At 39.7% G+C, this 15,140-nt stretch overlaps 2 protein-coding genes across 2 annotated transcripts in view; one reads left to right on the top strand and one right to left on the bottom strand.

Annotated features, from left to right (window-relative positions):
* The window catches only part of LOC149279440 (putative RNA polymerase II subunit B1 CTD phosphatase RPAP2), a 28,364-nt gene extending 25,723 nt beyond the window's left edge, over positions 1-2,641 (bottom strand). Inside the window, exon 1 of the mRNA XM_089501211.1 lies at positions 2,587-2,641. Coding sequence (XP_089357337.1) covers positions 2,587-2,641 — 55 coding nt within the window. The remainder of the gene's footprint in view (positions 1-2,586) is intronic.
* Positions 2,642-3,768: 1,127 nt separating this feature from the next.
* Positions 3,769-14,792, top strand: LOC149279441 (glomulin-like). The gene is made up of 18 exons (XM_089501212.1): positions 3,769-3,807; positions 3,941-4,066; positions 5,435-5,554; positions 6,181-6,286; positions 6,784-7,030; positions 7,748-7,850; positions 7,944-8,119; positions 8,526-8,579; positions 9,825-9,855; positions 9,931-10,020; positions 10,648-10,689; positions 10,762-10,835; positions 11,873-11,957; positions 12,781-12,887; positions 13,417-13,487; positions 14,166-14,291; positions 14,446-14,528; positions 14,664-14,792. The coding sequence occupies exons 1-18, from the start codon at positions 3,769-3,771 to the stop codon at positions 14,790-14,792; spliced, it is 1,809 nt and encodes a 602-aa protein (XP_089357338.1).
* The last annotated feature ends 348 nt before the right edge of the window (positions 14,793-15,140 follow it).

Below are 15,140 nucleotides of genomic sequence, written 5' to 3' on the forward strand. Positions count from 1 at the left end.
ACACAGCGTACCCCATTTACACCACAGCGGCGTATTCACTAACTATACGCCAACACAGCGTACCCCATTTACACCACAGCGGCGTATTCACTAACTATACGCCAACACAGCGTACCCCATTTACACCACAGCGGCGTATTCACTAACTATACGCCAACACAGCGTACCCCATTTACACCACAGCGGCGTATTCACTAACTATACGCCAACGCAGCGTACCCCATTTACACCACAGCGGCGTATTCACTAACTATACGCCAACGCAGCGTACCCCATTTATACCACAGCGGCGTATTCACTAACTATACGCCAACGCAGCGTACCCCATTTACACCACAGCGGCGTATTCACTAACTATACGCCAACACAGTGTACCCCATTCACACCACAGCGGCGTATTCACTAACTATACGCCAACACAGTGTACCCCATTTACACCACAGCGGCGTATTCACTAACTATACGCCAACACAGTGTACCCCATTTACACCACAGCGGCGTATTCACTAACTATACGCCAACACAGCGTACCCCATTTACACCACAGCGGAGTATTCACTAACTATACGCCAACACAGCGTACCCCATTTACACCACAGCGGCGTATTCACTAACTATACGCCAACACAGCGTACCCCATTCACACTACAGCGGCGTATTCACTAACTATACGCCAACACAGTGTACCCCATTTACACCACAGCGGCGTATTCACTAACTATACGCCAACACAGTGTACCCCATTTACACCACAGCGGCGTATTCACTAACTATACGCCAACACAGTGTACCCCATTTACACCACAGCGGCGTATTCACTAACTATACGCCAACGCAGCGTACCCCATTTACACCACAGCGGCGTATTCACTAACTATACGCCAACACAGCGTACCCCATTTACACCACAGCGGAGTATTCACTAACTATACGCCAACACAGCGTACCCCATTTACACCACAGCGGCGTATTCACTAACTATACGCCAACACAGCGTACCCCATTCACACCACAGCGGCGTATTCACTAACTATACGCCAACACAGCGTACCCCATTCACACTACAGCGGCGTATTCACTAACTATACGCCAACACAGTGTACCCCATTCACACTACAGCGGCGTATTCACTAACTATACGCCAACACAGTGTACCCCATTTACACCACAGCGGCGTATTCACTAACTATACGCCAACACAGTGTACCCCATTTACACCACAGCGGCGTATTCACTAACTATACGCCAACACAGTGTACCCCATTTACACCACAGCGGCGTATTCACTAACTATACGCCAACACAGCGTACCCCATTTACACCACAGCGGCGTATTCACTAACTATACGCCAACACAGCGTACCCCATTTACACCACAGCGGCGTATTCACTAACTATACGCCAACACAGCGTACCCCATTTACACCACAGCGGCGTATTCACTAACTATACGCCAACACAGCGTACCCCATTTACACCACAGCGGCGTATTCACTAACTATACGCCAACACAGCGTACCCCATTTACACCACAGCGGCGTATTCACTAACTATACGCCAACGCAGCGTACCCCATTTACACCACAGCGGCGTATTCACTAACTATACGCCAACGCAGCGTACCCCATTTACACCACAGCGGCGTATTCACTAACTATACGCCAACGCAGCGTACCCCATTCACACCACAGCGGCGTATTCACTAACTATACGCCAACACAGTGTACCCCATTCACACCACAGCGGCGTATTCACTAACTATACGCCAACACAGTGTACCCCATTTACACCACAGCGGCGTATTCACTAACTATACGCCAACACAGTGTACCCCATTTACACCACAGCGGCGTATTCACTAACTATACGCCAACACAGCGTACCCCATTTACACCACAGCGGAGTATTCACTAACTATACGCCAACACAGCGTACCCCATTTACACCACAGCGGCGTATTCACTAACTATACGCCAACACAGCGTACCCCATTCACACTACAGCGGCGTATTCACTAACTATACGCCAACACAGTGTACCCCATTTACACCACAGCGGCGTATTCACTAACTATACGCCAACACAGTGTACCCCATTTACACCACAGCGGCGTATTCACTAACTATACGCCAACACAGTGTACCCCATTTACACCACAGCGGCGTATTCACTAACTATACGCCAACGCAGCGTACCCCATTTACACCACAGCGGAGTATTCACAACTTATCTGTTCGTCTAAACACCTAAAGAATGTAATTGGAAGCCCCTGCTGTAAAGGACAGAAGTGTAAACATGGATGACATTAATAAATGAAGTGAAACCTTCTGCAGTTATAGAGCTTTCTCACCTCCTGCTGTATCTTGTTAGCCACCCTATAATGTAAATTATACAGCGCTGCGGAATGTTAGCGCCATATAAAGAATACTTATCTACATTCTGCAATTACCTGGTAACCAGAAATTATATTCACCCCTTCACAGGGTCCTCACCACAAGTAACAGATTTTATTAAGGACAATAAAGACAGGACACAGAAATTAATTAATAGAACCACAGAACATAACGCCTTCCTCCGGGGACCAACCTGAGCCGCCTCTGGCAGACTTCCGTGACTTAGACGAACTCTTCCTCTCCGCCATGTCCAATCCACAACGCCAGCATCAGGCACACTCGCCTAGACTGCGGAGACCCGAGCATGCGTTTCAAGCCTCACTCTGGATAAACCCGGAAGTTGATAGTCGATTGAGGCTTGAAACGCACAGGTTGTCAATCCATGCTCCCCTGACTTGTGGCGCTGCATGTTTCCTCCTCTGCTGCTGTATCCCTGGGCGCTTGGACCATCAGACCCATCATCCGAGGCAGGAACTGACATCAAGTCCCTCTCATCCAGGTTTATCATCTATTATATATATATATATATTCACACAGGATAGATATATGGAGATATGGAGACGGGATATGGAGATCATGCATGTTCCACTCATCAGTTACTTTATATCAGACAGGTCTGGATTCATACAAAGAGCGAGATGTATATTTTTAGTACTCTCAGTCTTATTGCTGAGAGATTCTAAACTGCAATATCCATAATTGTGTTTATTAACCACAGACATGTAACTGAGCCGTGCATTATTATTATTATTATTATGATTGTTTAATACAGCACTATCATATTCCGTAGCGCTGTACAGTGAGTGGACAGGACTTTACAAGTAGTATATAACATAACAATCCGTGAGGTGAGGAGGGCCCTGGTCACCTGAGCTTACAATCTAGGAATAGTTCTTCCTGGTGATATAAAGTAAATAATATTTTGCTACAGGCATCTTTGTAGATATTGAAAAAACGTTTTCCTCCCATGTATTCTTTATATTTAAAATTGATAAGTAACTCACTGGTTCAGTCAGTGCTCTGGAAATTAACCCCATGTCACCCAATAACACACACTGGTGCCCAAGCGATGGTTTCTCAGAACCAGCCACGTTTGGGAACCTGCTCTGTTTTTACGTCCCCAACGAAATCATTTAAAGGTTTTCCTTACTCTAAGAAAATTACCGACGTAAATCTTAACTATAGCCATCAGAAGCTAAAGACGGAGAGTCCACATTTTAGGCTGGGTACGTCTTTGGCATCCCTAAAATATCCCCAAGGTACTAACAGGAATGACGAACGAAATAATGAAGTATTTGTGCTTTTTTTATGTTTCCACCTCTTTTGTTTATAATTATTTTCCAGATTTCCTAATCTTTGATGCACGCTTTGTATAATGGCAGATGCAGATCTTCAAGAAATAATTCAGAGGCTTGTAAGTAAGACTTGCCAAGTTTTGTTAACAAAGGGGGGATATTCAATACCAGAACTTAATAACGGTTAATTAAAAAAATATATATAAATAATATAAATGATGTAAATCTTAATATACATCTGTTTGTTTTCAGCAAAATCTGTCAGATTTGGATTTTAATGAAGAAGATATTAATGCGTTTGTGGCAATTTGCCAGAAGTGTTTGGAGGAGGAGAGAGTGGCCTTTCTGCTCCAGATAATCCAAGATGAGAAAAACAAGGTCAGATGGTAACACAAGTGATATTTATTATCATTTATTGTTAAACTAATAAACTGATTTTACAGTCTTTGCAAAACTACTGGAGCAGGAGTATGTGTGGCATCCTCAGATCTCGTTAATTTAATATATATATATATATATATATATATATATATATATATATATATATATATATATAGCAAATAAGGACAAAAAGCGATAAAGAGACGTGCTGTGAACAATGTATTGTAGTAGTGGACAACATCCAGGTTTCGAGTGACCCGCGCATGGTTCACATCATAGCAAAGTGGGGAACGCATACTTTTTTATTAATTTAGAGGTTAACTTCCTGGTGCTGCAATTATATTTGGAGACACAGTGGAACTCTAGTCACAGTCCTTCCACTCTTGCGAGATTGACAGCGCTTATTGATTTCTCTGGGTGTCTGTAGACGGCAGTAAACTTGTTAGACTCCTATTACCAGGAAATTTCTTGGAAAAGCATGCAATCCAGTTTAACCCCTTCACGACAAAGCCCGTACATGTAAGGGCTCACAATGTATTGTCATGAATAGGTTTAAGGACAACCTGTTGTCCTTAAGGGGTTAATACAGCTTGGCTGGAGTTGCTGGGATCAGGACCGCAAAGCATACTAGCTTATGATCATCATAAATTATTATTTTGCACTTTACGTGAGGTTGAAATTTATTAGCAAACAAACCCTTGTATACACTGAAGAGATTGGGATTCCTAAAATTTTAGACCGATTTTTGCACCTTTTCAGGGCACTTTAGAGGGAAATCTAAAGATAGGTTCTATATATTATATAACCTTTTTGGGGTTTTTTTGTGAAAATAATTTATTTAGGATTTTAATTTCTTTCCATATGTTTTTGAGACATGAGAAAAGGAGCTTACATGTAATCCCATGGAGCAGATCCGTGCTGGTATACAGAACTATGAGTCATCTTAATGGGTTAATCTGATTTAGTGTTCGGACCTGCTGTTTGTCGGGATGTCTGTGAGCATATTTTAAGGAGGAATTTGGATTTATAGCTAAAACTGCGGCTTTTATGACTACAAATCGTATTTACATACGCTTCGATCATTTATTGTGTTCCTTCCGCTGTGTTCTAATGATAATCTAACATATGTTAAATGTTTTCAGTGTGATTTGTTTGTGATCATACTTATACGGTGACAGCATAAATGCTTCATTAAAATGATTTTTAACCCTGTGCGTGAGCACTTCATTTTAATGAGCAGTAATTCTTTGCGCTCAGGATACTTCTCACTGCTTTCAGGGGTTTTATGGTAGACAATTTAGGTTTATGTTCCTTTTCTCACTGCATTATCAAAACATTTTGTAAGCTGGCTACATGTTTTTACAGGTCATTATCGGGAATATGGGATGGAACCTTGTTGGCCCCATTACTAGATGCCTTCAAAAATGCTCTGCTGAGAGTGAGAAAGGGCAGTTCTGCTTGCAGATGATTAATGACTTGATTCAGGTAGGTGGCACTCCGTCTTTAATTCCCATTGTCAAGGTGTTAGTTACTTGAGCTTATTATGCTAATGAGTCCCGCTGGAAAGAATCGCCTATGAAAATAGGTATTTAAAAAGACATTTGCTACGCTATAATCGCTTCCCCCTCCCAAAGTTGACCTTGGCCACTTCATCCTAATAGGTTGCTCATTTAATAACTACTACATACCAGGGGCTTCTGGGGATCATTTATCAGCGTTAATTAACGTATGTTCCAGTTAGGTCCGTGGTATATGATATTTCAAAGCATGATACTTAAAAGAACTGCAGCATAACAAAAAACATATACATATATAAATTAGGAATAAGTACATTATTCACAATCCTGATAGATTTTGTCCCTGTTGATTTCTGGGTAGTTGGATAATTGTGGCATAGCTAAGTTCTGGTTTCCATTCACTGTCATCCAAATAAACTAGGAAGGTCCAATTAAATGAACTTATGCTCTAAATGACAGCCCTGTATAAAGCATATTTAAGATTTCTTAAAGACCCCCTGGCTGTTTTGTCATTTTCCCCACCGAAAGCTATTTAAATACGATTATTATGTGCTCGCTGGTTTCTAACACACGTGTTACTGCTTTGCTTTGTAGTTGTGTAATCCAAAGGAAGTTTTACTGGGTTTACTTGAACATATAGATGAAGCCACGGAGCAGATAGCTGAAATTATTTTGCTTCTTCTTGAACCTCTTCAAAAAGGTAATATTTCTGTTTGATCTAACAAAACCTCGAATGCCCTTATTTAAGAACACCATAAATTACTTTATTTTGCATTAAAACATAGTTGGCTTTGAGTAATGTTGTCCTTCTCAATGAACTTGGATATCTTGACCAAGGTGAGTTTGGTGTATCGAGGTGTATCACAAGACAAGACTAATTTTATGAACAAATGTGTTTTTGTGCCCATACTATATATAACAAAACACTGACTGTAGTAAAAGTTTTTTTTTATTTATTTTTAGATTAAAGAAATATTTCAGTGTCAGATTTTTGCATGTTAATGCAAAAAGAAAATGGATATAACCTCAGCCTCCCTGTGCCTGCAGTGTTCTCTAATAAGCATACTTTTATTATTATTCATACCGCTGCTCTATTTTATTGGACACTAAAACATGTCTAATATGCTGCCTTAATATTAACAGGTAGAATAGCACTGATTATCTAGAATAAAAGATACATTTGCACATATTCTGCAGTTCTCCTAAAACTTGGAAAGAAGAATGCCTATTCTGTGGGACTCTCCCTATCGACCGTCCGTTCTCAGTTGTGCCGTCTGCCCGTGCCGTATACTAAAGAACAGATCGAGGCAGATGAGTACTCCTTTTGCCGGTGTTGCTCCGCTTTGGTCCAGTTTGCAGAACCGTTTGTTGAATTTGTCGCTCAAAATACAGACGTGTCGAAGGAACCTGAGGCGGAAGAGCTAAGGAAAGAACTGGTTACATTGTAAGTGGCGTTTAAGGAGTAGTAGTTCCCAATTATCATTACTATGGTTAGTCATCATCAAACTCAAGAGGACCTGCAACCTACACAATTCCCGGCATCAGCAAATATTACTACAAAGCCTGTGGTTTTTATAGTTTATTGCACAATCCCCCAATGCATTTACGAAATATAAAACCTATCACACGCATTAAAGTGCATACGATGGCTGGAGTGTCCGTTTAGTCTATGGCTGGCTCGTGCAGTGGCCCGTGGCTCCTCTTGACATCACAGGTTAAGCGAGTGAACACAGATGAGTAGAGTGTCTGCTCATCAGCTTTTGTCCACAGACACTGGTTGTGTATACATGTGCTTCCGGGACCCTTTCCCCCTTACGGCTGCATTTAGTAATGAACACCCCATTGCCCCTCTCATCTTACCCCACCTGACCTCACTCCTCATTTTAAGACTGGTAGCACCAATTGGTTTCAATAATAAAAAGCACATATTCAGTATGATTCCGGGGTGACTTCCATATTCCCTGAGAACATATAATAAGCGTTCAGTATCAAAACTGCCACACATCTATATATTACGTCAAGGCGACCTGGACTGCTAAAAGTCAAAATTGCAACAGAGAACATTGTGTGTTTATGTAATATATATGTAAATGGAGATTTTTGTAATGTATAGACTATTACTGCTGTCAAATGTTTTTGGTTTTTTTTTCTTCTTCTGTAGTTGTTATAGTTGTTTGAAGCAGCCTTTACTCAATGCACCTCTAAATCCACTCTGCGATGGCATTGACGACAATCCTTTTCGCTTATTTGCCAAAGAGCTTTTGGTAAGTGTAACCGAACTTCTTGAAAGCCCAGAAAATGTCTCTGTTGGGACACACCGGAAATCATGCTGCTAACACACAATCCTTATGTTGCAGAGGTACTTGGTATCATTGGGGGAATCTCTGCCCAAGGCATTTGTACAGCTTGGTAACGTAACAGAGGCGTTAGAAAGTAAAGACCTTGAGGAAGGAAAATATGAGCCTTTCGCATGTCTTGCGTACCTTCTGTTTGTGCAACATATCGGAATGGACGATTTTCCATGTGTATTCGGGTAAGAGGATAACACGATATCTCCAAAATCTAGGTTGGTATGTCTATAAACTCCTTAAGGCAGTTAGAACACTGGTACGTTAAGTGTTTTTGTTTACAGGCTGTGATGTATTGTAATGAGACGTAAATACAAGTGTATGTACACGACGGCTCACTAAAATAACGTAACTCGAATCATTTCACCTCCAGTCCCAAAACTGTCCTCAAAACACAATTAAAACGAGCGCCAATATTTTCATTTTAACATTGTGTAAATATCAGGAGTATGTATTCCACGCCCTGCCAAGTCTAATCACAAAAATGACCCCCTTACTTACCAGGACGCTATAGATGAATGCCCCTTTACAATAGAATTCTATTGATTTATTGGCATAGTCACAACCAAATGACTTTTTTGTTTTCCTTAGACCGTTGTTTCTTCTGAAGGCTAACATGGAACATGTGGATGTGCTGATAAAAAGGTAAGAACATTCTGTGAAACCCAGATGCATTTGTATTATTTAGTTTTGGGTAAAATACATCATAAATATATCATTGATAAGGGTGAAACATTATTAAAGACGTTTAGTCATTTGTCGAAGCCCGTGAGTATTTTTATGTAGGCATAAGTTGCTCGCTTTTTCTGTGTTGCTTTTAAGTGGCAAACGATAAGAAATGCAATATTAATGCCTTGATGATGTAAACTAAACGAATAAGTGAACATCTAATCAAATGCCCTTGGTTAACTGACCATCAGCAAGTGTGACCACCTCTATAAAAGCTGAAGTTTTAGCAGTTCGCTGGTCTGGAGCATTCGGATGTGTGTTAACACAATGCCAAGGAGGAAAGACATCGGCAATGATCTCAGAAAAGCAGTTGATGGGCAGCAACAATTAGAAAGACTGAACAAGTATAGTTTATTTGTAAGGGTTTCCTGGAGGAAGCAGCACGGCTTAGGTTTGCATCTGAACAAACCTAACAAAAAGATTTCTGGAACAATGTAGAGGTTTTGGCCATAATGCGCAGCGCCACGTTTGACGAGAACCAAACACAGCATATCAGCACAACCACTTCATACCAACTATAATATTATAGCTGCAAAGGGGGACCAACTACATATTAATGTCTGTGTAGTTAGGTTGTGATGTCCCTGTTGGTGTAATGGTCAAGTGTCCCATATAATGTGACTATTTTACAGATATATTTGGGTTCTTGGTTACAGAGGTATCTAAAAAAATAAATAAAAAAAAAAAAAAAAACCCAAAAAACAGTTGTCCTATCTCACCTATGGAAGTAGAAAACCAAACTGAGTGGGTTAAACTGCCAAAAGCTAACAAAATATGAATGAAACATTGAGAACTAGAATGAGAAACCAAGAGAATGAAAAGCAAGAGTATGGGGCATAAATACATTTACCTTATACACTGAATGCGGTATGATACTGGCACCTCCAGGAGAATATGCTTGGACAAGAAAAAGGTACAAACTTGTCATCGTCGAGAGCACATAAGACCACAGACCTAAAATGAAAAATATATTGTGTGTATGGAGCGGTAATTAATCTCTGTCTACCCCAGTTCACGGCGGGTTTTAGTTCCCCACTTCTGCCTGTTAATGTGTCACTAGACCCAAAGGTTGTTTAGCGTGTGAAGTTAATGTGATGAGTTGTTGCCCGGTATGAGAATTTTTTTGTGTGGAATTCTTCAATTATTATTATTATTTTGCAGAACGGAAGAATCAGTCTTGTCCAAGGGACTTGTAAGTTTACTTCTGGAAGTTTGGATACTAGACTGATAGAACGAACCCCTCCAATGTGAGCTTCTGTGTTTGTAGGAGTTGTTGGAGAGTAGCTTGTTAAGAGTAGAGAACGAAAGTCTTCATCAGGACTTGTTGGAGGTTAAAGCGGTGCTCCAATTAGTACAGGTGAGGTTAATGTGTTAACACAGTATGGTGCTTTTTATGTCTTTATAAATGTACGCACATGCCCCTTCGCTCTTATTTCTTTAAAAAAAAAAAGTTTTCAGGCTGGATCGGAACACCCCTAACCTTCTGCACGCTGTATACATGATACGATTTTCCTGACCTCCTTATTCAGAAATGGATCCATTTGGCAAAGGAGGGATATGGTTAACTTGCGCATCTTATTGTGTAGCGGTAACTCCCGCTATTCTCCTCTGTATGTGACATATTTATATTTTTAGTAGTGTACGTAATAATGTGTGCTGAGTAGATGTTTGTTGCTTGAAGAAGAAGAGCAGGAAACCCTACATAAAGTTTTTCATGGGTTTCTCTTAGTTATTCCAGTGGGATTTTCAAGCAGTAAGGTGTTAGGGGCGCTATATCTGGAGAGCTTAAGGGGTTAGGTGAGCTCTTGATTATTGACTCTCCTGACATAAAGATGTGGCATGAGAATGTTAAGGATATGTCGCAATAACAGACAGTAAAGGGGAAGCTGGCCTTGTTATACGATGGTATGGATAATATTACATGAGCTAATGGCTAGATATTTAGAAATAATGCATTGTGTCTCTCTTTGATTCCTGTCTTTAGGGGTTGGTGAAGGTGATGACCCTTTGTCCAATTGAACAATTGGTAAGTGCAATGTAAGAACAAACAGTTACCAAAATGTGATTTCTTTATGTCATTTGGGTTCTTTCTTCATAGAGAAAGAAAAGTTTACAGATGTTACAATTACTGATAGACAAGTTTGTGGCGGAAGGAAAATACATGCTTTTCAGGTAATATTGGACTTGCTTAGTGTTGGTATTCTTATGTGAATAAAAACCAAATCAAAACATTTTAATAGATGTTTTATTGGTCATGGGGATGTGTATAAAACCAGGTAGCACAGCTGATGAACTAGGCCATGTGTTCCACATAAACTAAACCATAAGCCATATTCAGGGGAGCTGAAGGACAGTGTATAGTTTGTACAGTGTACAGTGTACAGACTTTGAGTAGGTAATAGGTAGCTCTTAAGCCCGGGGTGTCCAACCTGCGGCCCTCCAGCTGCTGCAGGACTACATCTCCCATACTCCTCAGCCAGCCTCTTAGCATTATGGGAGATGTAGTCCTGATCAAAGGCGCCATTTCAATTTAATCTAATATGTGGCTTTAATAAGAATTTTGAAAGAGCCACATTTGTCTGAGGCTTGGCCAATAGGGCAATTGTTCAGCATGGGCAGCAGTAGGTAAATATTTTATATAAAGCTCATCTACGCAAGAACAATGTTAAAGAACACCTTTCAGGTAAAGATGGCAAGGTGGCCCTTCATGGGACATACATTGTATAGTATGCTTTCTAGGAAACGTACAGGTGTATTTTTTATATTTAGATATTGCCATGATACTTTAAATATACATATAAAAACTACAAACGTGCATAGTATGTATATTTTTATAGCCCTGGTTTAATATTTGTGGTCGATAGATCCATTTCAATACGGCAGAACTAAGCAAACTACTGTATGTTGTGGCATTTGCTTAAAAAATTATTGTCATCTAATATTTCATGTTTTTGTAGCAATAAACAAATATACAAACCTTCAAAAATGTTTTACAACAGGTTATTGAGATGCAATTTGTAGTCTCGCACAAATTACCCCATATATCTTACCATTGATACAATACCAAAAGTTTATGGTATGACGTATTCAAACGGAAGAAAATCTGACAATTGCGCCCATCAATTAGTAGCTATTATTATTTTCCCACTTAAGAACTTTCTCACCTCTTATTTAGCCCTGCTCTTGCTAATGACCTGCTTTACCTTTAGGTGTCTGTTAAAGACAAGTAATCACGCTGGCGTGGAAGGATATATTATTCAGAACATCAAGAACCAGATAGACTTTGCACTGAAGGTGAGGCTGCATGCATTATGCGGCTCTATTTTCAGAATGAATATGTTAAAATATCTATTTATGGCGAGTTGTTCATCTGTTCGGGGCAATACTCATCGTAATAAGTAGAATGGTCCAAAAGAACATGGAGTCTTTTGTCAAATGTGATACAGAAATGGGTAATGGCTAGATATTCAGATTTAGCATGCTTTATAATCAAGGAATCTGCGATTAAAACTTTTCTAATATCGGAGTCAGACAACTAGGTGAAGTTTTCCATCTTACAAAGATGTTCCAGGAAAACAAATACCGGTGGGATGCATGTTGGGGAAAATCTCCTTTAACTAAACAAGGAGTTGCTTAAAAGGTGGTCTCATTTAGCCAGCCCCAGATAAAGTGACGGCTTCAGCTGTTTCTGTGTAGCCATCGATTGGATTTTCACCCTCCGTGTGTTAATTGCATATGTTACAGCGGCCGTGCGTTAGAGCAGGGTGACGCCAGACATTCAGATATCGCGTTATGAATAAATGTCCGCAGGGGGTTCCTATGAATCGTGTTTTCCTTTCCTGCCATGGTGGAACGTCTCAAAAATCCTGTTTTAAGGGACAGCATATATATATGAAAGATAGTTCTTGTTCACTAAGTACATTCGTGTGGAAACACATGAGTTGTCCTGTATGGTCTGTATTGTAAAAGGGGATCATCTCCCTGATTTTTCTGTTAAAGTATTAGGCAGTTGTTTAGTTTGTCTCACATTCTGCTTTATAATACATGACTGCGTGTATTATGTTTTCATGTCTTAAATGAAAGTGTTTGTTTTACTTTATTTTCTTCTGCTTTTTAGACTGGCAGAAACACATGTTTTGCAAGGCCTCGCCTGACTCCTCTCCTCCATATGGTACTCTCCCTCCCTGAAAGAGCAGAAACGGATCTGCTTCAGAACTCCGATCGGTAAGAAGCCAAAGCCTCGGAACGTTTTCTCGTAAGGAAGGCGTTGCTGAGGTTCAGCGAGCGTAATCATTCTGCATTTCCTCTGAGATCTGGAATCTTTCTGACCCCAGTCCCACGAAAATGCTAGAGTGAACTGATGCAGATCAAATGCAGTTTGGTTATTACACCAAGGTCAGTTTTTTAAGGTACCATTCCACTTTCTCAGCTAAATGTAACCCTTTTGTAACTAAATACAGCATTACAAACATCTAGTACCTGAATGCCCACAATTGTGAAATAATAATGTAGTCTTGCAAATATTTTTGCTAGGAACATCTAATTGTCATGTGACACAGAAGCAGGCACTGATCTGTTGTTGCCATAGAAACTGAAAACGCTTCTGAAGCGTCTGCTGAATTACATATTCATCCATGAAATTGGAATATTGCCTATAAAAATGGGCATAAACACTGTTCATAATTACATTTAATACTATTTGCGTACATTTTTTTTCCCATGTTTAATGCATATATTTTTTTTATTTCTGAAGGATAATGGCCTCTTTGAACCTTTTGAGGTATTTATTAATTAAAGATGAAACCGATAATGAAGTAAGTAGCCATTTGATTTTGGCTTGCATGGATATGATAGTACGATGTTCTTTTATTAGGTAAAGTGTCCCAAAAATAGAATTGTAGAATGAAAGTGAAAATTTGCGCTCCAACATCTGGCATCTCGTCAACCCCCAGATAGGACATCCACTGGTTTCTGGTTAGGAACCATGCTGTGGAGTTTAATATTTTAAAACCTCTTTATTATCTTATATGGGTTCTGATTATTTGTTTAGCTGTTGGACATATTTAGCATAAACTACACACCTGGTGCAATATTAGCTGGAGCCTATGTATGGTACAGCATATATGACATCTCTGAACAGCAGTTCTCCCATATGCATCTTTATCTTATTATGATGCCTTTTAAATATTTACTTATTTCCCTGCTCATGTTTGGATGCATTTGCTTGGGATTTCTGTATTCTTTAGCTTAGCTGTTAAACAATGATCAGCATATTTACCATGTATCTACTTTTTGCCTCTATATTTCTAACTGAATGAGAGTAATACGGTTTAATCCAACTGATTGGGGAAACACACAAGAAAGTAACAACTTTATTGCTTGTCCAATAAATAGTGTTAACATTAAATAGTATAAATGACGCAGAACAAAGAACTGTATTATATAGTTCCATAAGAGGGGTTTGACGCAAGTCTTTAATGAATTGTATGTCATATTATGGACAGACAGGAGTATGGGCAGAACTTCCCAAGATTGAGCAAGATTATTTAAAGCCTCTTCACATGGGACTGAATATGTCCAGAGCCCACTATGAAGCTGAAATGAAGAACACAAATGAAAAAAAGAAAGGTGAGAAATGCGTCAATGACAAATCGTCAGTTTCAGCTTCTATCCAAAAACAGAACTGCACATTTTTTTCCTCTCAGGGAATGAAGATATCGCTTTTTTTTTGAATGTTCTTTTAAAAAAAGAAAAAATAATCAAAATAATCTACCTTTTTAAGGTGCCCACTCTAAAAAGTCAGTCTGTACTGTGACGGTTGGAGGAGAGACGTTACCTGACATGACCCCAGAAATGCAGCTTCAGGTGTGTGTTTTCATGTTTGAATCTGTTCCTACAGTAGCTTTTTGCCTTGAAGTTGAACGTGTATTAGAATCTATTCAGAAATGTGTACGGTTGCTGTGCTAATCTAAACAACACTAATTGTTTTTGACGTTTTAGGTTCTACAGTCAGCTCTTTTCACATTTGATTTAATGGAAAGCGTTCTTGCCAGAGTAGAAGAACTCATTGAAGCGAAACTAAGATCGGCATCAGAGGAAAAAATTGGGTCAAGTAAAGATGTTGTTTAGCTTTTCTGTATTTATCATCACGTTTTAGCCAATAAATAATTTCAAAATGTAGAACATAAGTCATGCTTTTATTATGTGAATTGCCCTTCTTCAAACCTCTTTATTCTACATGGCCAGTCAGGGCTGTTCAAGGGTTGGCCCGCAGGCCTTGAGATACAGCCCTTGGAGAGTTAGTTGTTATGTATAATTGACCTGTGATCAAAGTGGGACAAAATCACCTGGAACCTGGATTTTTCTTAGTCTGGCTTCCTCCAGTTTAGAAGGAAGGAGCCTGATGCCAACCTGAAACTGGATAAAGCAGCCATTACTTACTAGTATAAGTAAGAAAGCCACCGAGTTACGCTTAAA

Source organism: Sceloporus occidentalis, unplaced genomic scaffold (assembly GCF_023333645.1).
Source record: "Sceloporus occidentalis isolate IW3139 unplaced genomic scaffold, rSceOcc1.0.p SCAF_166, whole genome shotgun sequence".
NCBI classification, from domain to species: Eukaryota; Metazoa; Chordata; class Lepidosauria; order Squamata; family Phrynosomatidae; genus Sceloporus; species Sceloporus occidentalis.

Excerpts from the sequence above, each read along its gene's own strand:
- LOC149279441 (XM_089501212.1), top strand. The coding sequence starts at position 3,769 with ATGGCAGATGCAGATCTTCAAGAAATAATTCAGAGGCTT. Across the intron at positions 5,555-6,180 it reads TGATTAATGACTTGATTCAG|TTGTGTAATCCAAAGGAAGT; the intron begins GTAGGTGGCACT and ends TTTGCTTTGTAG. Across the intron at positions 7,851-7,943 it reads TATTTGCCAAAGAGCTTTTG|AGGTACTTGGTATCATTGGG; the intron begins GTAAGTGTAACC and ends CTTATGTTGCAG.